Genomic DNA, 25,433 nt, shown 5'->3' on the forward strand with positions numbered 1-25,433 from the left:
TTCCAGTGCCCTCTCTCAAAGATTTCACGGCAATTCTATGGATACACTGCGCTCTTGGGAGATTACTACCTTTGGTTTAAGACACAATGTTACTGGACATCTAACAAATTAGATTAATATGTTTCCATGGACTTTTACTCATTATAATGAAAGCATATAGCATGCAATATGCAATGTCATATAGATTTGTCCTGGGGAATTTTATCATATTAAAAATATTTGGTTGTAAAACACGAAGTTTGTTCCTGTAGGGTGCTACCTTGCTTTGATAGCTAACCGGTGGATAAATCATCCAATTGACCTATGCAGCTGTGCTTCCTGATTTTCACCAGTTATGAAGTAGAGTGGAAGACGGCAGGAGGAAGACATTATTTGGCACTTTAGCATCTGTTCTGAGGACAGCAAAGCTGTCCCCTGCTTTTTTTAAATCATACATTGGAGTACGCCTGTACCCATTTCCTTATGATTTGTTATTCATATGCAAAATTCTGAAGAGTGGGTGGCTTTTCTAGGAGATAATTGAATAATTTATTTCAATTCTAAAAAAGTGAAGAAGAGCATTATGCAGATGATATGACTCCTCATTCTTTACAGAATGAATCCCATTAAGTAACTGTCAGAAGTACAGAACTAAAGACCCATCAATTATGTCTCATGGCCAGAGATTCCTGTTCTAAACAATGTAATTTTTTCAACAAAGATTTTTAATTCATTTGGTGCTTTTTCTGCTCAACCCACAGGTTGGGCAAAAAAAATCCCCAATGAGCCAAGAACAGGAAGAATGAGGACAGGGCAGGACACAGGAGGGTGATTGACTCATCCTGTGATAATACTGGCTATACTATGTTTGAAGGAGAATGACTATATTAAAGAAAGAATATGAATAGTGTTGTACAGTATGGTGTTTCAATTTTTTTTTCTAGTTTGATGTTTGTGTGCATATGCCTGAATGTATGTTCATATACACATGCATGATGGAGTCCACAAAGTTCAAAAATATGAGGGAATCCTTGAATCTGGAATTACAGGCTGTTGTGAACCTCCATGTAGGTGCTAGGTCTAGAACCTTGGTCCTTTGTAAGAGCAGGACATGCTTTTAAGTACTGAGTCATGTTTCCTGCCCCTACAGTCCAGTTTTTAACAAGTTTAGATCTCAGAAAATGAATGACTGTGATTTTATGTGGATGCTTTTTTTCACCTCATAGGCAGTACTAAAGACTAAACTCAGAATTTGCAGAATTTGTATCCCAGGTAAATACTGTGACACAGAGCTACATGCACACAGATCTATATGATATGCTTAAACAACTCCAGTGACTACTCATGATTGATTATATATGTAATATGGTACAAAATTAGAGACCAAGTACAAGATATTTTTTTTCAAATCTTTCTAGAATAAAGGAAGGAATTTGCTAAAATATTTGTTCTTTCCTACCATAAAGTGGATATTACCACTACTACTGTTGTGAGCACTGAAAATCAATGATCAGAGGTAGAGAGATGGCTCAGTGCTTATAGCACTTGCTGCTTTTACAGAAGGCTAGTGGTTTGTTCTCAGCACTCACCTCAGGATGCTCACAATTGCCTATAATTCCAGTTTAGGCACATACATACATGTGCACAAAACTCACCCAGGCACACACACATATCACGTAAATTAAAATTCAAAAGATCAAATACCAAAATTTCCTGGAAGGACCAAGGACTTTATTGTTTACTGTTACATCTTCAGAGCTTAGAACTTGCCTGGTTCAAGAACAGTTAATAATATGATTTTGAGTAAATTGTTTATGTCATTAAATTACATAGAATAAATATGTAAAGTAACCAGTTAGATTGTACATGCCATGAAATATTAAATATTAAATCCTGAGGCTGGGAATGTATCTTTGTGGTAGAGTGCTTACCTATCATGGATTCCTATCCTCAGCACTGCAAAGAACAAAAGAAGGAAAGAGGAAAAGTACTGAGAATCTCAATTGTTGCTTTGTTCCTGTTGTGATTTGTGTAGTAACCATGTTTAGAGCAAGCAAACACCTAACAAAAGACGTAGAAGAACCTGATGGCTGGGAGGTGAAAGACTGGAAATATTTAGAAAACTGCTGTGCTGGAAGGACTTTGTCCGACAGTCTCTTTAGGAAATTTATACTCAACAGTTTTTTTTATTTATATCTAATTATGTATAATACTTCTTTTTACTGTAAGTTTTAAAATATAGTTTTTAATAGATTATAATGTTGATTACTTAGTGATATTAATTTCGGTTTCTTTGACAAATCCAAATAGCAAATGTTCTTAATAATGTTTAGTTTTGACAGACTTCTCCAAAAGAGACAGGAACGATGCATTTTGGTTCAGCCTCCCTCTCCTTGAGGATAGTGACTATTGTTTGTGTTACATGCCTTACAAATTGTTTCTATATTGAAATGTGAAGCACCTTTCTTTTCTCCTATATTTGTGTGTTCTAAATTGTAGGATATCCGATTACAAAAATTTTAGGTTAAACTTTATTTAGATAATGTAGGACTTGTCACAAATGTTAACCCAGAATGGGTAACAACTGTGATTTCATTGCATGCCTGGAAAATTCATAGTGTTGTCTTGAGTGGTAGAACTGACACATGTTTGTAGATTCTGCAGCAGAATCACAGCTAGAATTGCTCCAGGGCTGCTTCTAAATTTGACACGAGAAACCCAAATGGCTCAGTCAGCACATTTATCAGACTTCTTTTTATTTTAGTTATTCTAGGTGAATATTCTCTCTGTCATATGTGTATACATGTAAATCCAAGTGCACACACACATATACAGGATCAAAGTGCTTTTATTATTTTTCAGTCCCATAGTGTTAACCAGGAATGCTATATAAAACATTATCTCTGCCTTGAAATCAGAGGTTGGCCACTCCCACAAATACTGTGCCACCATTGCCCCGGCATGATTTTAGGCAGGACAGACTATAGGTTAAATGTTTTGTATCTGGGGTGGTGTCCAGGTTTCTCTTGCAGTAGCCTGTAAGAAAGAGACTAGAACATAGGGGTGAAGGTTTCATGCAGGCACCATCTCCACCTCCATTGTCCTTGGTGATGGAGCCCCACTGTCCGTTTGCAGAGAGCAACCCTCTGTACTATTATCAGCCTGAATTATTTGGAGATCTCAATGGGCCCCCCATATATATATATCACCCAGTCCCACCACTGGAAGCCTTTCCTGGCTACCAAAGTTGGCTAGTTTCAACTCCATATCATTCATTACTAGGGGTTCTCACCAGGGTTATATAGATTCAAGGGAGTTTCCACTGCACTAGGTTTAAACACCATCCCCAAATGACTCTCAATTCCAGCTGTCTGTCTCTGCACACTGTCTCCATATCTTGCATCCCTCCCACTACCATCCTTGTGTATCCCCAATCCATTTGCAAAATCCATTTTCTCTTTCCAGGGAGATCCATTTATCCACCTAGAGCCTTCCTCTTTACCTAAACTCTCTGGGTCTCTGGATTGTAGCTTTATTGTTATTTGCTTAACAGTTAATATCATACCATGAATACATACCATATTTGTCTTTCTGGGTCTGGGTTAACTCACTCAGGATTTTATTCTAAGTGCATCCATTTACCTGCAGATATCATGATGTCATTTTAAAAGGCTGAGTAATACTCCCTTTTGTTAATATAATGCATTTTCTTTATCCATTCTTTGGTTAAGAGACATCTAGGTTGTTTCCAGTTTCTGGTTATTGTGAATAAAGCCTCAGTGAAAATATTTGAGCAAGTGTGTCTGTGGTAGGATGAAGGGTCTTTGGGGTATATACCAAGAGTGATATAGGTAGGTCTTGATCAATTTCCAACTTTCTAAGAAATTGCAATAATGATTTCCATAGTCCTGTATAACTTTCCAGTCCCATCAGGAATGTATAGGTGTTTCCCCCTTGCTACACATCCTTGTCAGCATGAGCTGTCACTGTGTTAATGATCTTAGCCATTCTGAGAGGTTTAAGAGGGAGTCTCAAAGTAATTCTGATTAGCAGTTCCCTGATGGCTAAGGATGTTGAAAATGTCTTTGTTTCCCTGCCATTTGAGATGCCTCTATTGAGAATTCTCTGTTTAGATCTCTACCTCATTTTTAAATTGGATTATTTGGTGTTTTGATACCCAATTTTTGAGTTCTCTATATATTTGGATTTTAGACATCTACTATAGTAGGTAAAAAACCTTCCCCATTCTGTAGTCTGCTCCTTACTTTGGTTGGCAGTTTCCTTTGTGTTATAGAAGCTTTTCAGTTTCATGAGGTCTGATTTAGCAATTGTTGATCTTAGTGCCTGCCTTAGTGTTTTGTTCAAAAGTTGTCTCCTGTGCCAATGTGTTCAAGGCTGTTCCCCACTTTCTCTTTTATCAGTTTCAGTGTGTCTGTCTTTATATTAAAGTCTTTGATACACCTGGATTTAAATATGGTTCAGGGTGACAATATGAATATCTATTTGTTGAAGATGCTTTCTTTTTTCTATTGTGTTTCTAGATTCTTTATAAAAAAATCAGTTGTCCATATATGTGTGGATTTAATTCTGGGTCTTAAATTCTATTCCATTTATCAACATGCCTGTTTTTATGCCAATATGCAGTTTTTATTACTATAGATATGTAGTAGAACTTGAAATCAGGGATGGTGATACCTCTGGGAGTTATTTTATTTTATTGTTAAAGATTGTTGTAGCTATCTTGGGATTTTTGTTTTGTCATCTGAGGTTGAGGATTGTCCATTCAAGGTCTGTAAAGGATTGTACTGGGACCAGAAGATCTAGCTCTGCCCCCCATCTGGTGCAGCACTCAGGAGAGTGGACCTATGCCATGCCTGGGCAACACAGTAGAGTTGGCCCTGAAGATGTCAGTGTGGGAGATCTGCCCTTGAGTGTGTGAAAGTGAGAGAACTGCCCATGTGCTATTGTGAAAGGTGTTGTTTCCCTGATATTTTCCTCGGTCCATTTGTCATTTCCATATATAAGAGCTACTGGTTTTTATATTTAGGGTGATCTTGTATGCAGCCACTTTGCTATAAGTGTTTATCCATTAATTCCCTAGTGGAATTTTTAGGGTCACTTATGTATACTATCATCTACAGATAACAATACTTTGACTTCATCCTTTCTAAATTGTGTCCCCTAGATCTCATTCAGTTGTCTTATTACTCTAGATAGAACTTTAAGTACTATATTGAATAGATACGAAGAGAGTGGACAACCTTGACTTCTTCCTGATTTTAGTGGAATTGTTTTGAGTTTCTCTCCATTTAATTTGATGTTGGCTATAGGCTTGATGTAAATTGCCCTTATTATATTTAGGTATGTCCCTCATGTCCCTAATCTCTCCAGGACTTTTATCATGAAGGGGTGTTGGATTTTGTCAAAGGCTTTTTCAGAATCTAATCAGAAGATCTTGTGTTTTTTTTTTCTTTCAGTTTGTTGGTGTGGTGGATTACATTGACAGATTTTTGTATGTTGAATCATCCCAGTATCTCTGGGATGAAGCCTACTTGGTCATGGTAGATGATCTTTTTAATGTGTTCTTGGATTCGGTTTGCCAGTATTTTATGGAGTATTTTTGCATTTATGTCCATGAAGGAAACTGGCCTGTATTTCTTTCTTTGTTGAGTCTTTATGTGGTTTGGTTATCAGGGTAACTGTGACCTCATAGAATGAATTTGGCAATGTTACATCTGTCTCTATTATGTGGAATAATTTGAAGAGTATTGTTATTAAGTCTACTTTGAAAGTCTGGTAGAATTTTGAGCTAAAACTGGCTGATCCCGGGCTTTGTTTGGTTGGGAGACTTTTAATGACTGCTTCTATTTCCTATGGGTTATAGGACTTTGAGTTTATCTTCAACAGCAAAGGGAATTTGAGGCCAGGCTGGGCTACATGAGTTTCTGTCTATAAATATGTAAGTCTGGACATATGTACATAATGTTCAATTGACCCAATAGGCAAAAGTTCAGGACTTGCCATTTATAACTACTTCACTTTTGAGTACAGAGTAATGGTGGCTGATGAAACACCAGCACCAGTGACAGGTGACTTTACAGTCCACATTTTTCTAAATTAAATATCATACCATCCTTTGTTATTTGTACTTTGTGCAACAATATATGACGTTGTAAGTCATTTCAAGGCAGATGGCTTAGCACTGCTACCAGAGTACTGGCCTTTGTCACTGGGAGAAGCACACGGAGATTTGGGCTACTGCCTCAATTTCACCTTCCCTGGCAGAAAACCAAGTACACACTGGAAGAACGTATAACAGAGGTTTTAATGGACGAAAATAAATGGTACTCCTCAGAGCATCAAGGTGGGAACAACAGAAGAGAACTAAAAATCACTTGCTCTGAGCCTTTGGCTGATGGGAGCCTCTATGGATAAGGACACAGAAACCACTCTCTGCTCAAATGGCTTGAGCAATGGTCTTCAAAACTGCCTCCCTAAAGCCAATCACTTTCTGTTGCTGTTGACTTTAACCTTATGGTCAGTTAAAGCCTATTGTGTGTGTGTATCCACAAATAATTTCAGTTATTCATTCTAAGCACATTTAAATTTTTCTTTACCATAAGTATTAATTTGTAAGATGTATCAGAAATGCCAGATATTTGTTTTTTTTTTAATGTAGATTGTCATGATACCACTAACATCCATGTTGTTTTGTAAAGTTCTTTAAGTGAGAAAAGTCCATTAATTTTCTGTAAAATCATATGATTTACCCCATAATGACTGATAATTTTTTATGACCTTTCATTTTAATCTGTATCATTATGGTCTATTTTAATAAAAAATGTGCTTTTCCATTTACTGTTATTCATCTTATTCTGAAAATTTTTTTCACCTACACTTTTGTGGGTGATAAAATTCAAGATAATTTGCAACTGGTATGCAAATTCAGTTCTTACATAGAGGAGCTTACATCATGATCAGTACAAGATACTCATCTGCATTTTAAGTATTCACATGGGCTTGGAAGAATGTCTTTTGCTGGAATATTGTTATCATATTAATATCCATTGCTCCATTTATCTCAGGGACACCTACTGCCTGTGATGACTTCTAAGGGCTCTGTTATTTCTCAGTTTCTGCCTTTGGAGCTCAATGTTGGCTTATTTTTTGTTTTGAAACATTATCATTTCTCTGTTTCTTATTTGTATAATTTGAATTGGTCACACTAATTTTGTGTAACATGATAAATGAAATTTAAAGATACTTGCGTTAGCTAGTTTTTGTCAATTTGTCACAAACCACAGTCACCTGGCAATCATGAGCCTCGGTTGAAGGTTTACCACCATGAGTCTGTTGTGTGGGGCATACTTGTGGGGCATTGTCTTGATCGCTAATAGATGCTCATTATGGACACTCCCGTTATTGGGCAGGTGGCTGTGGGCTGTATAAGAAAGTTACGTAAGCAAGCCACAAGAGACAGATCAGTAAACAGTGTTCCTCCATTGTCTCTGATTCCATTTCCAGAGACCTGCCTCCACGGTCTCTGTTTCCCCTTCTGCCTTGGCTTCCCTCAGTGATGGACTGTTATCTGTAAGTCTAGTAGACACTTTCTTTCATATGTTGGTTTTGCTTGATTGCAACCACCAAGAAACAAATAATAAAATACTGGAAGCTGAGTGCAGTTTAATTTCTCTTAAATACCAAGATTCCATCATTTATGTGGCACTTTCAGACAGAATTTTAAGGGGAAAGTGAATATCATTGCTTTGGAAGATCATGCTCTTGGCTGACTTGCATTTCCTGGTTCTGTCTCTGGTGCTTTCATTCTCCTCTATTCTCTTTCTTTTTTGCTACATTGAGTTAGAGACAAATTTGTGCTGTTATCACTTAGTTCTTGAAATGAACATTAGTGTCAATTTAGTAACAGTATTTACATTTAAGAGAAATGTCCTTGTGGTTCTATCAGTATTCATTTCTTTCCCATACTTTCATTTTTTTCCTGGCAAGTTTATTCCTTTAGATTATCTGCATTTGGAAAATGCTACATAGGTCCTTCACTGGCTTGTGCTTAATAGCATGTGCCTAGTGGTCAGTAATCCTCAGATTCAGAAAAAGTTCACAAGTTTGCCATTGATTGTGGTCTGAATTTGTTGTTTACATAGTAGATTATAAACTAAAGAAAATCAGAGATGTTTATACTTTATACAATTAAAGTTGATTCACCATGCTAGCAGTAATTGAGCCATGTTTTCTTGGTTATAGCTGTAATTTCACTAAGATTCAAAATAATTTGTATAAATTAGAGTCATATAAATGAGGACTACATACATACAGATTTAACTTAATTATCAGGAACATATAGGTTAAAGATATATAATGTAATTGCATTCTTTTGTTTTCATGGACATGTGTCAGGTTTAATGAATCCAGAAATATGCATTCATTTGGATTTTTTTATTTGAATTATTTTATTTTATTTTACAATATAATTTAATTCTACGTATCAACCACAGATTCCCTTGTTCTCCCTCCTCCCGCCCCCTCCCCTTCCCCCCAGACCACCCCCCCCCATTCTCATCTCCTCCAGGGCAAAGACTCCCCCCGAGGATTGAGATCAACCTGGTAGACTCAGTCTAGGCAGGTCCAGTCCCCTCCTCCCAGACTGAGCCACGCGTCCCTGCATAAGCCCCAGGTTTCAAACAGCCAACTCATGCACTGAGCACAGGACTCGGTCCCATGTAATTGCATTCTTAATTGAATAGCTCTATGAGGTAGAATTCTATGATGACACATGATTGTTCCTAGAAACAGGAGACTTGATTTTTCTCTCATAGGAAGGAAGCAGATTCTTATAGCTACCTTGTATTAATTTCTTTTCTGGTTGCTGTGACAAAATCTCCTGGCACTGTCAGCTTCAGGAAGAAAAAAATATATTTAGCTCCAAGGATCCTTGCACATTCTGCAATGGCAAGGGAAGTCACAGCATCCTGAGCCTGAGGCCATGCTGTATCCACAGTCAAGAAACAGAGAGGGATGCATGAACTCTTATGTTCGTCTCACTTTCTCCTTCTGTACAGTCCAGAACCCTAGCCATGGGATTATCCTGCCATATTCAGGGTACATCTTCCCACCTCAGTTCATCTGGTAAATGCAATCTCTAGCAGAAGTGCTCAGAAGCCTGTCTTCTACAGGGTACCTGATCTCGTCATGTTGACAAGAAATGTCAACCACCACAATCCTGAATTAATTTGTCAGTGGATTATTTCCCCACAGATTTCTTTTTTCAACAGAAAAACACATTATTGGGTACATTTCTAGATGAAGTATAAGAGGTAGTAACTAGGATACCACCTGCCCCAGTCCACTTCTGGGGCCACAATGCTTGGCTCATGGAAACTCTTGATAGGAGTGCAGCCAAACCAACACATTAACATTTGCCTCTTGAGACTCTAAGAGAAGTGTGTCCAGTTCACTTACCCAGATTTACAACTTACAGAACTTTGAGATAATAAGAAAGTGTTATTTTAAACAGAGCTTGTGTGGATTTGTTATGCAGTGATATAGTATTCATATGATATGAAAACTTCAATGGGACAACTTGTGAAATCAAGTGTTTTATGGTTGTGGGGCAGTTGAAACATCTGTTTGGGGGAAAGTAAAGTAGTCAGGACAGAGAATTGCTCATTGGTGTCGACTATCGAGAATATAATCAACAACATAAACTAAGAACAATTATAGCTTCACGAAGCCTTTTGAGAACAAATCTCTGTTTGTAACTAACCAAAAAACACAAGAAGTTAATAGCTAATAGAAACAGCCACCAACTGAAACAATGACTATTAATATTGAAAGATTAAAAACAACTTAGTTTATTTGTCCAAGGGAAAGCTGCATTGCCACAGCAATAAACCAACAGTACATTTTATGAATGAATTTTACGAACACACATGGAACACAGTAAGCCATTTTTTAAAGAATGATCACAAAATATGACTCCATTAAAGAAAGGCCACAAATGCAAGCTGCTTCATGGTAATATTATAATAGTAGGTGATTTTTTTGGCTGTAGTTGGACAAGAAGGAGACCACAGGAGTTTAGGCACATGGTAATTCATGAGTTTCTTTTGATCTTGACCTTGATGAAGGAAGTGAATTCTCCTTGTGAAGATTTATGAACTACATGTGTCATGGCATAAACTTGTTATCTGCCTTTCAAAGGACAACTTATCTTTTGGCTGCTAAATGTTAGGAATGCCTTTTCCACTTTGGCTATAAAGCTAAGTAAAATTGCCCAGGGTTGTAAAGCTAACTAGTGAAAAATAGTGTTCAAAAGAATTAAGGATAACTCAATGTTAATTAATGTTTTGTTGAAATTTTCCCTGAACTTGACTGAAAATACAAAAATGAAGTGAGGAACACGAGAAGAGCCACTGAGTTATTTTAACATTTGCAATGAATTGTTTTCAAACTCCAGTTTGCCGGGAAGATTCCTGCCATTCGGTAATGTCGTGTGCCGCTGTCCTTCTTAGCCCAGTGGACCCAACAAGAGAAATGAAGAAGCTAGAAGAACCAAAATGTCCTGAGCCTTCCAAACAGTAAGTTGCTACTTAAGGTTCCAGGATGTGAGATATCTTCCAAGTACCTGAAATTATAGCTAGCTGCCCAGATGCCTCCCGCATGTGATGAAGTGACAGTGTATGGATGGGCAGAAATTTGTTTCGTTGAAAATTAATTCATTTCGACAAATCACTACTACTTGATGCTTTGGGTGACTGACCTATGTCATTTAAGTCTTATTTTGGTGTCCTGTTGTAGGCTATGGGTCAGCAAGCTGAGAAGTTAGCATTGTATCTGTGTGAATGCTGATCCTGGATCAGTGATTTAGGAGTTGCAGGGTGTAGCATGAAATGGAATCAGTTTGTATTTTTGTTGGTTTATTTGTTTTCTATGTGAGTGTGTGTGTGTGTGTGTGTGTGTGTGTGTGTGTGTGTGTGTGTATGCCCTTATGTGTAGGAGTCTGCAGAGACAAGAAGAGAGTGTTGGATTCCCCAGTAGTTGTCAGCTGAAGATGTGGGTACTGAGAAATGAGCCTAGGTCTTCTGGAAAGTCTAAGGCCTTTTCACCTCTGAAGTCAGTTCTTGATATAAGCTTAGTTGAAAGTTTACTTAGATTTTACAAGGAGTGTATGCTACTATTTTAAAGTTTTCAGTAAACTATCATAACTAGAACTTTACACTATTAGAGTTTGCTGTGTCAAAGTTTGCTGGTAAGAAGTACAGAGGTTTGCCAACAATCGATTGCTTTGTCTTCCTTGATCTGTGTGCTGGTTGCCATGGACATGCATATTTTGTCAAAATTTGACAAGATGGAAGATTATATAGGCATGCATTTTTTCTGAATATGTTTATCTGCTCACAAAGAATATTTAAAAGATATAACCATACAATTATAGTTTTATATTTTCCTTTAAACAATACTGGCTTTCACTGAAAGCTAAATTTGATTTTATACATTAAATAAATGAAATACTTATATTATCATAATTGTTAAAGAGTATTAAATTCATGATAATAAATGTACATAGACATGAAATATTAAATTACAGCTACTTTTGATAAAATATTCAATTAATAAAGTGGACAACTTGCTGCTGATTTTTCTGAGAAAATATCATGATACATAATATAAGGTCTCAGGATGAAGAACATATGATATGTGATATATATTGTAATATGTGATTATATTAAGCAGGTAATCATTATATGTCCTGTCTGAGATATATAGCATGTGATGATATATGATGGTATAGACCTGTGATGAGATGTGCTATGTGACTTGTGATGACTGGGATTCAAGGCGGTATGTGGTTGTATATAACATTTGGTGCTATGTAGTGCTATTGAAATGTGGAGGTATGTGTTGATGTGTGATGTGTCCTGATGTGTGGCATATGGTGAATCATGGCACTATGTGTTATGTGGTAGTGTGTGATATGTGATGTGATGTGGATGTTGCCTGTATTTGTTAGTGGCCCATCATGTTCTCAAGGGAAGGAGTCCTGGCACATAGTAAACAGACCTGCTTATTTCACTGCTTTGTGTTTGACTGTTTTTTGTTCTACCTGATGATATGCTCCCAAAGCAGTTTCCTACAACATAATCCTATTTGATACTCTTTTGAAATCAATTAGAAAAATCCTTTAAAGTTATATTCAATAATACTGAATCAAATGGAGCAATGCATGTACTTGATTGCATGAAAATATTCACTATTAATATTCTCATTATAGAGGAAAGAAATACCAAGCAATTCAAGGAAGTAGTGATTGTAATTCAGTTTTAATGCAATCTGAAAGTGAAAACCATTTAACTGCACATAATGTAGTTTAAGTTTTAGGATCCAATAGTCATCTTTTGTCTAATAGGAAGAAAATTACTTCTCATATTTGCCCAATGAGTTACATTAGAAAGCTCAAATGTATTCTCTTACAGTTTGTTTGTGAGTCTACATAAGTTCTCATATAGTTTAAACTTAGATATTAAACTTTTTAGATTATATTTCAAGGACTTAAAATTAAGCTGATTAACAGTTAATAATCTACATATTTTTTCCCAGTCATTACCTGCATCATGAACAGTCTGACTTCTTATTCTTGCGTGTGTGTGTGTGTGTGTGTGTGTGTGTGTGTGTGTGTGTGTGTTGTGTAACTAGGTATCACTAACGTCCTTTTCTTTCTGTTCAGCCTGAGATTCCTCTGTTGCCTTAGGATCCACATTCTCATTTAAATGTTCTTTGCCAACAATATTATTAACTCATAAGGATTTTATCAGTGTTTGCTTTTTTGCATCATAAAGACTGGTTAAAATCTGTTTTGTTTGTGGACATTTATCTGTTTGTACTTCAGTTTCTCCATCTGTCAATTATGGTGACACCTTGACCTTAACAAGGAGATAGTTCTTCTGCCACTGTCTCAGTTTCACCTGTTAGCGTTATAGATGATCTTGTATTTAGATGTCTAATGCTGAAAGGTGCTATTGAGACATCTTTCTAGGTGTCCTATCAGAATCCCCAGTTGTGTCAAAAGCAAATTAGTGACCAGTTCTTTCTCTTTTAAAGTCATATATCTAACATTTTCATTTATGTAAAGCCACATGATTTGTTTTAAATCTTGGCTTTACTTTATCACAACATACCTACAGTGCAATATCAATTGCTTCATTAACACTTACATTGTATTTTTAAACAGTTGACCTGATCCAGAAGGCATAAGTATCTCATATGTTTTGCTAGCGCTAATCATCAATTATGCATCTACAGAAGCTATTCAGATGTTTTCTAATGTGTATTTTCCACTTTTAAAGTGTGAAGTTATTAATCAAGTCACAATTATATATGCCCTGTATGTCACATACCATTATTTTGAAAAATTAAACAATTGGTATAAACAGATGGATCGGCAAAATATAAACACAAGGTTATTAACTGAAAATTCCTGATTGCCAGTGAGATACTCCCTAAGCAAACTAGCTTCAGTAAAACCAAGAGTAATAACGGAGACTGGCTCATGTTATTAAAATGTAGTTTGTAGAAATTTCTGAAATACTAGGGTGGGATTTCAAACAGAGCGGCCGAAGAACATTGTATTTGCGTCTCTTGACATCACTTGCCTATCCACAGTTCTCACTTTCTAGTACTTTCATTCCTCAGATGTTTTCAGAGTCTCAGCAGCAACTTAGGTAGATGTTCATCTTTCCAACACAGCCAGTAGAGAGAAATGGTTTCTCTTAAATGGAAGCAAGTGTAGATTCCAGTGCCATTGCCTTGGATTGTTCAAAATAACCATTCTGACACAATACTGGTCACAGAAATTTTTATGCATTAGATCCCATGTGAAGCCTGGAAGACAGGGTTACATTGATATTAAAAAGGATATTTGAAATTTTGAGTATATTGATGAATAAAAGCAAAAATAGAGGACAATTTTTTTTTTTTTTCGGTTTTTCAAGACGGGTTTCTCTGTGTAGCTTTGCACCTTTTCCTGGAACTCACTTGGTAGCCCAGGCTGGCCTTGAACTCACAGAGATCCGCCTGGCTCTGCCTCCCGAGTGCTGGGATTAAAGGCGTGCGCCACCACCGCCCAGCGAGGACAAAATTTAAAGTAATGTATCAAGATAGAATTCAAAGTAATAGTGTATGCTCAATTTAGTTTGTAATTTAACTTTGAATGGTAGAATTTTTATTATATTACATTTAAAATATTGAAATATTAGGTACAACATGCAAATCTTTTTCTTTCAATTCATTTTACCAACCTGTTGTATTTTATGGTTTTTTTTTTTTTTTTTTTTTTTTTGGTTTTTCGAGACAGAGTTTCTCTGTGTAGCTTTGTGTTATGGTTATTTTTGATCTACTTGTGCTACTGGGAAAAAAGTATATGTAATTTCCTTACTCTTGATTTGTTTGTTTTACTTTCATTTGTCTCACAGTACAATGCCTGAAACATAATAACATAAGCGGGAAGCAAGAATATATAAATTTGGAAATAATTTTCACAGCAAATATATTAGCTGAGAAACTTTGTCACTTATTTTAGAGATAAGGCTGCTAGAGCCAGTGAACATAGTTTTTTTTTTTTCCGTTTTTTTTTTTTTTTTTAAATTTTTATTTTGCAATACAATTAAGTTCTACATACAGGCACAGATTCCCTTGTTCTCCCCCCTCACGCCCCCCTCACCTTCCCCCCAGCCCGCCTCCCATTCCAATCTCCTCCAGGGCAAAGCCTTCCCCACAGACTGAGATCAACCTGGTGGACTCAGTCCAGGTAGGTCCAGTCCCCTCCTCCCAGGCCGAGCCAAGGGACCTTGCATAGGCCCCAGGTTTCAAACAGCCGACTCATGCAATGAGCACAGGACCCAGTGCCACTGCCTGGATGCCTCCCAAACAGATCAGGCCAATCAACTGTCTCACCCACTCAGAGGGCCTGATCCAGTTGGTGACCCCTCAGCCATTGGTTCATAGTTCATGTGTTTCCGTTTGTTTGGCTATTTGTCTCTGTGTTTTATCCGACCTTGGTCTCAACAATTCTCTCTCATATAAACCCTCCTCATTCTCGCTAATTGGACTCCCAGAGATCCACCTGGGGCCTAGTCATGATCTCTGCATCCAGATCCCTCAGTAGTGGGATGAGGTTTCTAGCACGACAATTAGGGTGTTTGGCCATCCCATCACCAGAGTAGGTCAATTCGGACTGTCTCTCGACCATTGCCAGCAGTCTGTTGTGGCAGGGTTTCTCTGTGTAGTTTTGCGCCTTTCCTGGAACTCACTTGGTAGCCCAGGCTGGCCTCGAACTCACAGAGATCCACCTGGCTCTGCCTCCCGAGTGCTGGGATTAAAGGCGTGCGCCACCACTGCCCGGCGTGAACATAGTTTTATTTTCGATAAGTGAAAATATGCACAAATATTAGCTCCCAATATAACACTGAACGATTTCAATTCTGTCATTGAGGGGCAAGCCTTGTATGACTAGTATGGCTTTAATTCTGGAAGGGATTACTGCTCTAAGTACTTCATCTTCCTGATCTTGCAGGCTTCCCTTATAAATTCATACACCTCTGAATGTCTGAGGCAGAACTGCACTGATATAATTTTAAACCCAGGAATTCTCTTGATAAGCAGAACCGGAGGAATTATCTTTATAGTTTTGCTTCACTATGTGTAAGGTTATACTTAAGAAAGAAGTTATGAGAGTATCTTTCAATAATTTTATAAACTAAGTAGACTTTAGAAATCTCTGAACTGGTAAATAACACTATAAAACTAACATACACTCCCTATTGATTATGAGTATTTTTTTTGGCTAAGCATTTGTTTCTTTAACATTGTATGTGGTTTGTTAATATATCAATATAAACACTTGAAGAAAATTCAGAATATTGGTCTTTATTATATTATTGTGTTGATGTATTGTTACATAATTTTGTAAGGTGTAAAACATTTCATGACAAAGGTAGTTATATACTCATATTTGACAGGTACATATTGACTTTGAAATACTTTTATTAAATGGATACATTTATCTACTTTGCCACACAATCAGGAAAATCTTGGTTTAGGACTTCCTGTTTAGAGCAAATTGACAGGATGAAGCTGTCCTTTGTAATAAGGCAAGGTGCATTTTCTGCATTATGGTAGAAGAGCTCAAAGGTTTGCTTTTGTCTACAGATCACCTTAATAAAGTTGTGGGTTTGATTTCTTTTCTTAGTCTTCTTACATGTATCTCAACAGACTACAGAAAAGATAAATTTGCTAGAAAACAGAAAAATCTTCTTGGGCTCACATCTGTGAGCTCAGCACCAATGAAAACTGCTCAGAGTTTGAGGTCATCCTGGGTTGTGTAGTGGGACCCTCTCTCAAAAAGGAAAATTATATAATCTGAGTAGTACACAGTTTTCAAATATTTAATCACAGAGGAAGCTGAGTTTGAAGCTTGAGAATGAAACTTTATATATTCACCAAAAATTATAGTATGAAATGTATGCTCACCTTTACAGCTAAGCACAGCTTGATATTCAAAACTGCTCATGTGTCCAGTAACAGCATGAAAAAGCACTTTCTGAAATAGACATAACATTCAAGCTCTGAGGAGAAAGAAATCATCTGCCATTGGTTCTGGGTTTGACTTTGTGCTCTGTTAGAAAACTGCTTGTAACAAATGCAAATCTTCACCCATGCTCAGAATCAGTGTCTGAAATGAAGGATCTTGTGGCCAGTGTAGTTAGATACACAGGGAAAGAAAAAATAAATTATGGTATTACTTCTCTGTTTTTTTCCATATTTTAATTTTATTTTATATCCAGAACTTCAGGCTACCCAAAAGGCATGATTTATGGCTTGGTTTGTAGAAATGCAGCATTACTTAGTTGTGTGACCAACTTTCTGGATCAAGGCCCCCCTCTATTTTATTCACTTTTGTTGACTTCAGAAAGGTGCACTGAGGATTTGGGGCTGCTGCTCTTCAATACAGAAGTCTGGTTTGCAAAGCATGATCAAACCCTACTTATTTTATTTTTTGAAGCTACTCTCCAATGCCATCCATAGAGTTGGTTCATCATGGAATTACATCAGCAGCCTGTTTCCAACATCACCATTTTAAGGAAAATACTTATTTGTGCTTCTAGATAGACGCTCACTTCCCAGCTCAAGTCATTGAACACAGATGGTACCAAAGTTCGTGTTGTGCTCTTGGCACTGTGTTTAGGTGTGGAGATTGTGATAAACAAGTGTGGCACCTGGTGAAGTAACCAAAAAGACAAACATTGATACTTTAATTTTAACAAGAAATTCTAGATTACAGCTGTAACTGTAGTGGTAGGGCAGATGTATATCTTTCTGTAAGGGCTCATGGTAAGGAGCTTTGGAATGGCCAAAGAGGTCAGAAAAAATTCTTTTAGAAACAGACATTTTAGCTAAGATCTAAAGCATCTTAGGTAAAGAAATGGAAGAGCAAAGGAAGAGTGTGCTAGCAGAGAGAAAGTCTGATTATATGTCTTGTAGTGGGAAATATGGAAAAATTAAAAGAAGGGTGATGGGATGGCAGGAAAGCCAAGACATGTATGTAGGGCCCAGGTGACAGGGCCAGTCAGACCTTGTGAATGCGTTGTCTTTGTTTGTTATGGACAGTAGACTGGGAGTGACTGAAGGGCTGGTGGGCAGGAGTTCACCTGGAATAGACACTATTTCTTCCCCAAAACTGGCTTAGTAATTCTATTCAAGCAGCTTAAATTTATCTGTGATGGATATATTGACAGCACAGAAGTTGGAAAATCCTATACACCAGGGCTTTCCCTGTCTTCCAGAGAGCTAGTAAAATGTCCTCTGCACACCACTAAAGGGAGGGCATATTTCAGAGAGTAAGATGACTTTGACAACAGCTTCCACTGGGCTATTGGCCTTGAAGATGTTCAATGTGAAAGGAGAATTTGGTCAGCCAAGGCAGATTAAATTTAGTTACTAAACTGAGAGTGTCACACAGGGTGGAGATGGGGTATCATTTCTATTACTAATTGTTCCATGTTAAAATCCATAATATTGTGGACATTCTAATACTAAATATATAATTGGCATATTATAACCATTTTAGTGAATATTATAAATGGCACTTTATAAATGAGTCACACACAGCACTCACAAAATCGTTCTTGGGATAAAATCCTCTGTCAATCTCTGTGGTCAGTTTACAATGCAAATGCACAAAAGAACAACCTATTAAAAAGTCTTCATATAAATCCCATGACTCTTCATAACAATTTTCCTTTATTTACCCTCTATCACTCAGTGCATTAAAACTTTCCATTATGAGTTAAACTTTAATACTAAGGCATGGAGAGTACAGAATCAGGATATTACTATGACTATGCATATTCTTCCTTATGCTGGTGTTTCAAAATGAACAGCAACATGTTTTTTTATTTTCTTATTCCAAGCATAGAAGCAGTTGTCAGAGAGATACAGGAGAAGATTTCTGTAGACAGATCCTCACCCAGATATGAATCTCTTCGAATTTGAGGAGGAAGCTGTAGGAAGGAGGTATTTTATAAACACATCTCATAGAGAGTTCTGGAGGATCAGTTTCCAACTTCTCTGCAGCTGATAGCACAAAAGGCAGATGCCAATTTCATGCCTGGCTGCCTGAGAAGCAGGCTTGCCCCATCTGAAGAGAGAGAAAGGCTGGTCCCTGTCAAAGCAGCTCCCTGTGTGCAGAGTCCACCAGGGAGGACAGTGTTCATGGTGAACTAGGTAGAGGAGAACAAAACACAGACTGATGCTTCCTGGGCTTGTTGCTAGGGCGCTGTAGCATGCCGGCTGGAAGAAAGCCTTGAAGAGTCTGCTCAGAGTGCATGTGCTAGTCTCCAAGCCAGGTTGCCCTAATACACCTCAGCTGGACTGAACCTCTTTCCCCACCACCAGAACACTGGACCACGAGGCTGAGGAAGTTCATTCTCCTCATCCTGGTTTGCTCTTGCTAACACCTTAGAAGGAAAACTGGGTACTTGTTTTCATCTTAACTGTGTGTTATTGTTCTATAAAACAATCATTCTGAATTGTATAAGCTCACCTCTTGATGCCTAGGTCTGTCCCTTTCATCAACATCTTCAAAGGTGTTGAATTAGTACCTTGGGCTTGGCTCTTGAGAAGATTGTATTACATCCTTTCTCTGGCTGTGCTCCATTGCTCATCACAAAAGTTGAAGAAACTCAGGCTTTCCACCAACCAACACTGGGCCCTGCATTTCCTGCCATGTGACCCTTGTAGAATACCTCTAGTCATCCACTGACCTGCCAGTCACTAGTAGTGGACAGATCTTAGTGGGGCAGCTGAGGCATTCAAACGCAGGCCTTCCAGGTAAGCTGTGTAGGGAAACAGCAAGGTGGAAAGGAAATGGAGACAGGTTTAGATTTCTGGTCAATTAAGTTGTATTGACTAATCACCTGTGAGAGCACAGATGGCCACTATCTCCCTCTATGTCCTAGTCTCTTGATCAATTTATTATAAGATGTGGCATCATTCACATATGGTTTATAAAATTTTAAAATACTACAGATAATTGACTTATGTTGGATGACCCCAAGGAAACAGTGTCTTCTAGACACAGCTGGACTGATGTACATATGGACTCCCAGAGCCTGAGGCTACCCACAGAAGACTGCACAGGTTTGAGTCAGACAAAACCCCAACTGTAAAAAAGAGGAAGTGGGCACAAGTCCCTTCTCTAATCAGGAAGCTTTTTGCAATTTATACTTGACAGGAAAGGGAAAATCTGGTTTTCTAATGAAGTGTGACTGGATATATCAACCACATTCCAGAGTAGACCCCATGCCCAGGAGTAGTTGACAACACAAAATTAACTCTGTTTTTTTTTTTTTTTATAGGCTTTTTATTTCATTTTGTTTTGACAATCTTGTCATGTTTATATCTATTATTATTATTATTATTATTAATGATATCTTTTTTATCGAGAGAGATGGGGGACATGGGGTTGGGTGGGTAGGAAGTGGGGTGGATCTTAGAATAGTTGGGGAGGAGGCCATTATGTATTGTCTGAAAAAAAACTAAATTAAAAAAATCCACTGTTACTCAAGAACCAGGAGATTTTATTCAAACAAACAAACAAACAAATTATAAGGAGAGCACTCTTGAGAGGAGCTTTTCTCTTGATTGATAGCATTGTTATTTTATCTTCCTGCCGTTTATTGCTCCTTAGTCAGTCACGGTATTTGTTCCCTTGTGGCGTCAGCTTGTCAAGTCAAGAACTCCTACTGTCATGTCATGCCTGCTTTGACAGGCCTTCTTTGTAAGCTGAGCATGTAAGTGCTATTTTTCAGATGACTTGGGACAACTTGATAAGATGATTGAAGTGTTTCAGTTCACCAGCAAGTTCCCTTTATAGGGTAAAATAAATACAGATTTGTCAGATCCTTGAACAAGATCGCAAGTGCGTCTTCACTGCTGTACAAGTGGCGCCTGTGTTTGCACACAGGCCCACTGCCAGCTCGCAGCCAACCCTGCTAGCTTCCTACAGTGAAGTGACCATTTCATTTGAAGGTATCCTGTAACAGTGCAAATAATAGCATAAATCCTTTAATAACAGCACCAAGTTATGTTGTCAGATATGAATTTCCCATTTTCTCCACTTTATGGGGCAGTGACAGACAGGCAAAGCTAAGACAGCATCATTTGTTTGTCAAAGTTACACAGCTTCAAATGTGTGGCAGAATTGCATTGGACACAAGAAAAGCATTAGAAAGAAACAGATTCAAAATCATTTGTAAAATTGTGGTGAGCAGGTGTACAGTTCTAGAAAAATAAAGAGATGCATAGTGTACTGTGTAATTTATTATTTTACACATTTCTTCCAGTGAATTTTTCAAAAATGTGTTTATGTGCTGATTTTTTTAAAGAAAACATTATTCTTGTATATCTGTATGTGTGCATATCTGTGTATGTGGGTGTTTGTATGTGCCTGTCTCTGTATATGTGCATGTCTGTGTATGTATGGGTGTGTATATATGCATGACTATGCATGTGTGTATATTTGTGCATGTCTGTGCATGTGTGTTTTGTATGTACATAACTGTATGTGTGAGTGTGGGTATGACTGTGTATTTATGAGGTGGGGGTGCATGTGCCCTTATAAATCTTTATAAGATATGTATGCCATATAAAATTACCACATGCATATCAGCAGAATAAATAGAACTAGAATCACTCTTCTTCATTGCTGCTCATTGCAACCCTTAGAATGTTTGCATTTATTCTAGTATGTCTTCACAGATAAATGGAGAAGTTTGATTGCTGGTGCTTTGGCCTTAGTTCTCTCATTATATTTGGTACATTTTAAGAGTCTATTATATCAGCCCTATCTTTTTTTTGGCATTTCATTGTAAATGGCTTTTATTAACTTCATAAAAATGAGACTAAAGTATCTTTTCTATGGCTGCTAGGCACTTAAGAATGTGTAGAAATAGGGCTGATGAGATGGCTCAGCAGGTGAAGGCACCTTCTCCCAACTTTGATGACCTGAGTTCAATCATGGGACTAACACAGTGGGAAGAGCTGACTCCACAGTCGCTCTCTGTCATTCCCACATGAATCTCTCTCTCTCTCTCTCTCTCTCTCTCTCTCTCTCTCTCTCTCTCTCACACACACACACACACACACACACACACACACACGAAAATTAAGTGTAAAGAAAAGGAGATATAACATAAAATGTGAAAAATAACCAGGTTTTATCCTCAATAAAGGTATCCAACTAACATTCCCTATTTTAACAGGTAATATAAGACAGTTCACCAAATAGGATGTCTTCAGGTAATTTAGATATATCATTATGACATTTACTATTTTATACAATCCAGCTTATAATTTTCCTGTAATAAGGGATCAGAAATAATGGCCGGCATGAGGGTCAGTGTAGATCTAAAGGGCATAACAAAGATTTCTTTGAAAAAGTGATTTATTGAGGTGTGTTAGTAAGTAGGAAAGAATTCCATAGCAAGGAATTTATGCTGAAGATTTCTAGTCACTGTGCATTCCATATGACTGAACTGTTGGAGTAGTGAAGATGGATTTCAGAATTCCAGAAGCCGTAGGACATTGCGTCTGTGAAATCCCCTCCTGTCTAAAGGATCTGTTCTGATGAAGGTCACCTGTATTTTTTTTATGACCACACATTTATTTGATTTTAAAACATCATTATTTACCTTAGTATAATTAAGGTATGACATGATTTCCTAAATATGACAAGATAATTTTTAACCTAAAATGAATGAGTTATAAGGTCTTTAAATGACAATGCATTTTGTTTTAATTACCTTGCTTTATTTTTATATGTGTAAGCTATTCTGCGCCAGTTATTATTTCATTCTGGAGATGACTTCATTTTTCTTCTCTTATAGAAGGCCATTTTGTCTTTAATTTGCAACTGCACTTAAATCTGACTCAATATATTTGGCATGTTTTCTGCAAAATACTATTTGGCAATTTTATATGGAAACTGGTTTGTATAAAAGTTTTAAATAAATAATTAAGGTGCTTTACTACGTGGAATTAAATACAAGTCCTTTTCTGTATGGGAAATCAAGAAATGAGTAAAGTTGTATAGCTATTGGATAGAGGATAATGGACATAAATAAAACACCTAACTACTGAGCTACTGTTGCCCCAGCTCCCCCATCCTCTAAATGCCTGACATTTGGTAAATCATTTAACTCAGTCTTTTACTTACATCCTTTAAATTAAAGACTTAAAATAGATATTTTCTAAGATGATATAGTCCCTCTAAGTTGCTTATTGAACACATAGGTTATGCATGTTCAATACATTTGATAAATTAACCAACAGTAAGTAAGTATTGATCAGTTTATAATATTTATTTTAAATGGTTTTGTGATGTGGAAGCAATTCAACAGGTTTGCACTAGGCTCTTGACCCCAGTACCTTCTTTGTCCTTCTACATGTGAGTTTAAACATTTTTCTCCACTTTGGAACACTTTCTATTATTGTCTTGCTCTTTCTTGTTCTATTCCATCATGAACCTATTTAATTGAATAATGTATTGACTGTTGCGTGTATGACTTCTGTCATAACTAGACAAATAAAACACATTGAATTATGTTTATACTCTTCCTCTGCCATATATTGTTTCTATTGGATTATAAATAACTACATAAATATTCTCATAAACTTGATGTAGTCTACTATGACTGGGTGATTGTAACAATGCTAAATAGGTTAGCTCTTTATTTTCTGATTTTGCATTTGGGACTCATGTGATTTATTAGAGAAATATGCTCTTTAGCTATATAAACAAAACAAGACAGGAACTTTTTGCATTATATTGAACTCTACCCACATGCTTTATCATTTAATTGGAACAAGAAACCAGGTGGAAAGTATTTTTAAATTAATAAGCATTTACTTCATAAAACAACAAAAGATGAATGCAACAGGAAGCTGCTTTCTGATGTTGGATGGTCATTCTGTGATTAAAATGAAATGTGGCCTCCAGATGTTTTGCACCATTAATTACTAGACACTTTAAAATATGGTAATTGAACATTTAATTTTAAAATTGAATACTCAATTGAGTTTTACAGCTGTAGTATTTATAGGCCACAAATAAATTTTTCTACATATCTTAGATAGAAAAAATGATGCAGAATGTTTTACTGAATCTACTTTCTCTTACTTCAGTTATTTAATACATTTCTTTCTGTATTTGTCATTCACAGGGAACAGGAGAAAGATATTAGAACATACTCAGTAGTCCTTGAAATAAACTGGGCACAACTTTTTCTATTCAGTATCATTCTGATTGCTCTGGGGACAATTACAACATCATGTTGCAGTGCATTTTGCATTTTTTTTTTAGTCATCTAAACAAGATAGATAAATTCGGAATGTCCCTTTGGTGGCCCAGGCATCCTGGAGATAATCCTTGACTATTTCAATGCTCTATAAGAAGTGAACTGGGGAGCCCCCAACTGGATCAGGCCCTCTGGATAAGTGAGAGGGTTGATTAGCTTGAATTGTTTTGGAGGCTCCCAGGCAGTGGGACTGGGGCCTGTCCTCAGTGCATGAGCTGGCTTTTTGGAGCCTGGGGCCTATGCTGGGATACTTTGCTAAGCCTGGGTGAAGGGAGGAGGGGACTAGACCTGCCTCCACTGAATCTACCAGGCTGAGCTTAACCCCAGGGAGTCCTTGACCTGGAGAAGATAGGAATGGGGGGGAGGGAGGAGAGGGAACCCGTGGCTGATATGTAAAATGAAATTAAATTATAAAATTAAAAATAAAAATAAAAAAGAAGTGAACTGGGAAAGGTAGCCTTGCAGAGGACCCTGTTTACATTTCCAGGCAACCAAGGCACTCTCACTTCTGCTAGCTCTGGAAGCCTTGAGCAGTTAAAGCACTAATCCAGGGTATTTCATCTGTCTTCTGGCAGAGAGGACAAAATTCAATTCTGTGCCTTACCAGTGCTAACTCAGCCAGTGTCTTTTTGTGCTAGGATAAACTGCAAAAGCTTTGAGGATAGATAGACAGCTCTATAGTAATTGCCAATCAACCAACTTTTCTTTACAAATGATAAACAGTCAATAGAAGAGGTTAAAGACCAGAAAAAGTAGAATCACAGCATTTGGAATATAACTTTGTTGGAAAGTGTCGACATTTTTCTTCTCTTCATGCCTAATGCCTCTGTATTTTGTGCTACTAACAAGAGCGTGTTAGTCAAAATATTCACACTACAATCTCTATGCATTATTCAGCTGTCCATGAAGTAACTCAGTGTTGTAACTTAAAGGTCATATTTCACAGGGCTTGGTATCATCATAGATATCAAGAATTGGTCTTGCATCATCTTCCAAAACCCTCCGTAATACTTAAGTGTTGAGTCCTGCCTGACCTTTGTGCAGTCCTTGGTATAGGGGAGTTTGGACTGAGAAATAACAGATCAAAGAAAAGAGAAACATGATAGCTTTGGGAGAGCCCTGAGTTTATTATTTACAGCCTTTTTATACACCAGCAAGGGGAGAGGCAAAAGACTTACCCCTCTCAAGGTCAAGGTACTAGTACAAACAAGTGTAAACACCTCTTTAGTACTCAAGACATCTGGTAACTATACCCTTGGCCAAAACATCTTGTTATGCAGCCTTACTGGGCAAAACAAGCTCAGACTTTCTGACCTTGAATCAAGATAGAATAAGGCCTCACTATGGAGTCTCTGTAGACGCCCACACTTTAGTTACATGATGGTTCCATAATTATATAATTATTTATAAAGGATATAATTTCACATATAAAATAGAACTTCTGTAAATGTTATCTTTCATTGTGTTATTAATTGATATTTATACTTCTCATTAATAAATTATTGCTCCATTACAATGTTAGCATAT

General features: G+C 37.2%; 1 protein-coding gene across 1 annotated transcript in view; it reads left to right on the forward strand.

The window, feature by feature from the left end:
- Positions 1 to 25,433, forward strand: part of Ccser1 (coiled-coil serine rich protein 1) — a 486,840-nt gene that overhangs the window by 103,932 nt on the left and 357,475 nt on the right. Inside the window, exon 4 of the mRNA XM_059257903.1 lies at positions 10,454 to 10,574. Coding sequence (XP_059113886.1) covers positions 10,454 to 10,574 — 121 coding nt within the window. The remainder of the gene's footprint in view (positions 1 to 10,453; positions 10,575 to 25,433) is intronic.

The sequence above is a fragment of the Peromyscus eremicus genome, chromosome 3, assembly GCF_949786415.1.
Source record: "Peromyscus eremicus chromosome 3, PerEre_H2_v1, whole genome shotgun sequence".
NCBI classification, from domain to species: domain Eukaryota; kingdom Metazoa; phylum Chordata; class Mammalia; order Rodentia; family Cricetidae; genus Peromyscus; species Peromyscus eremicus.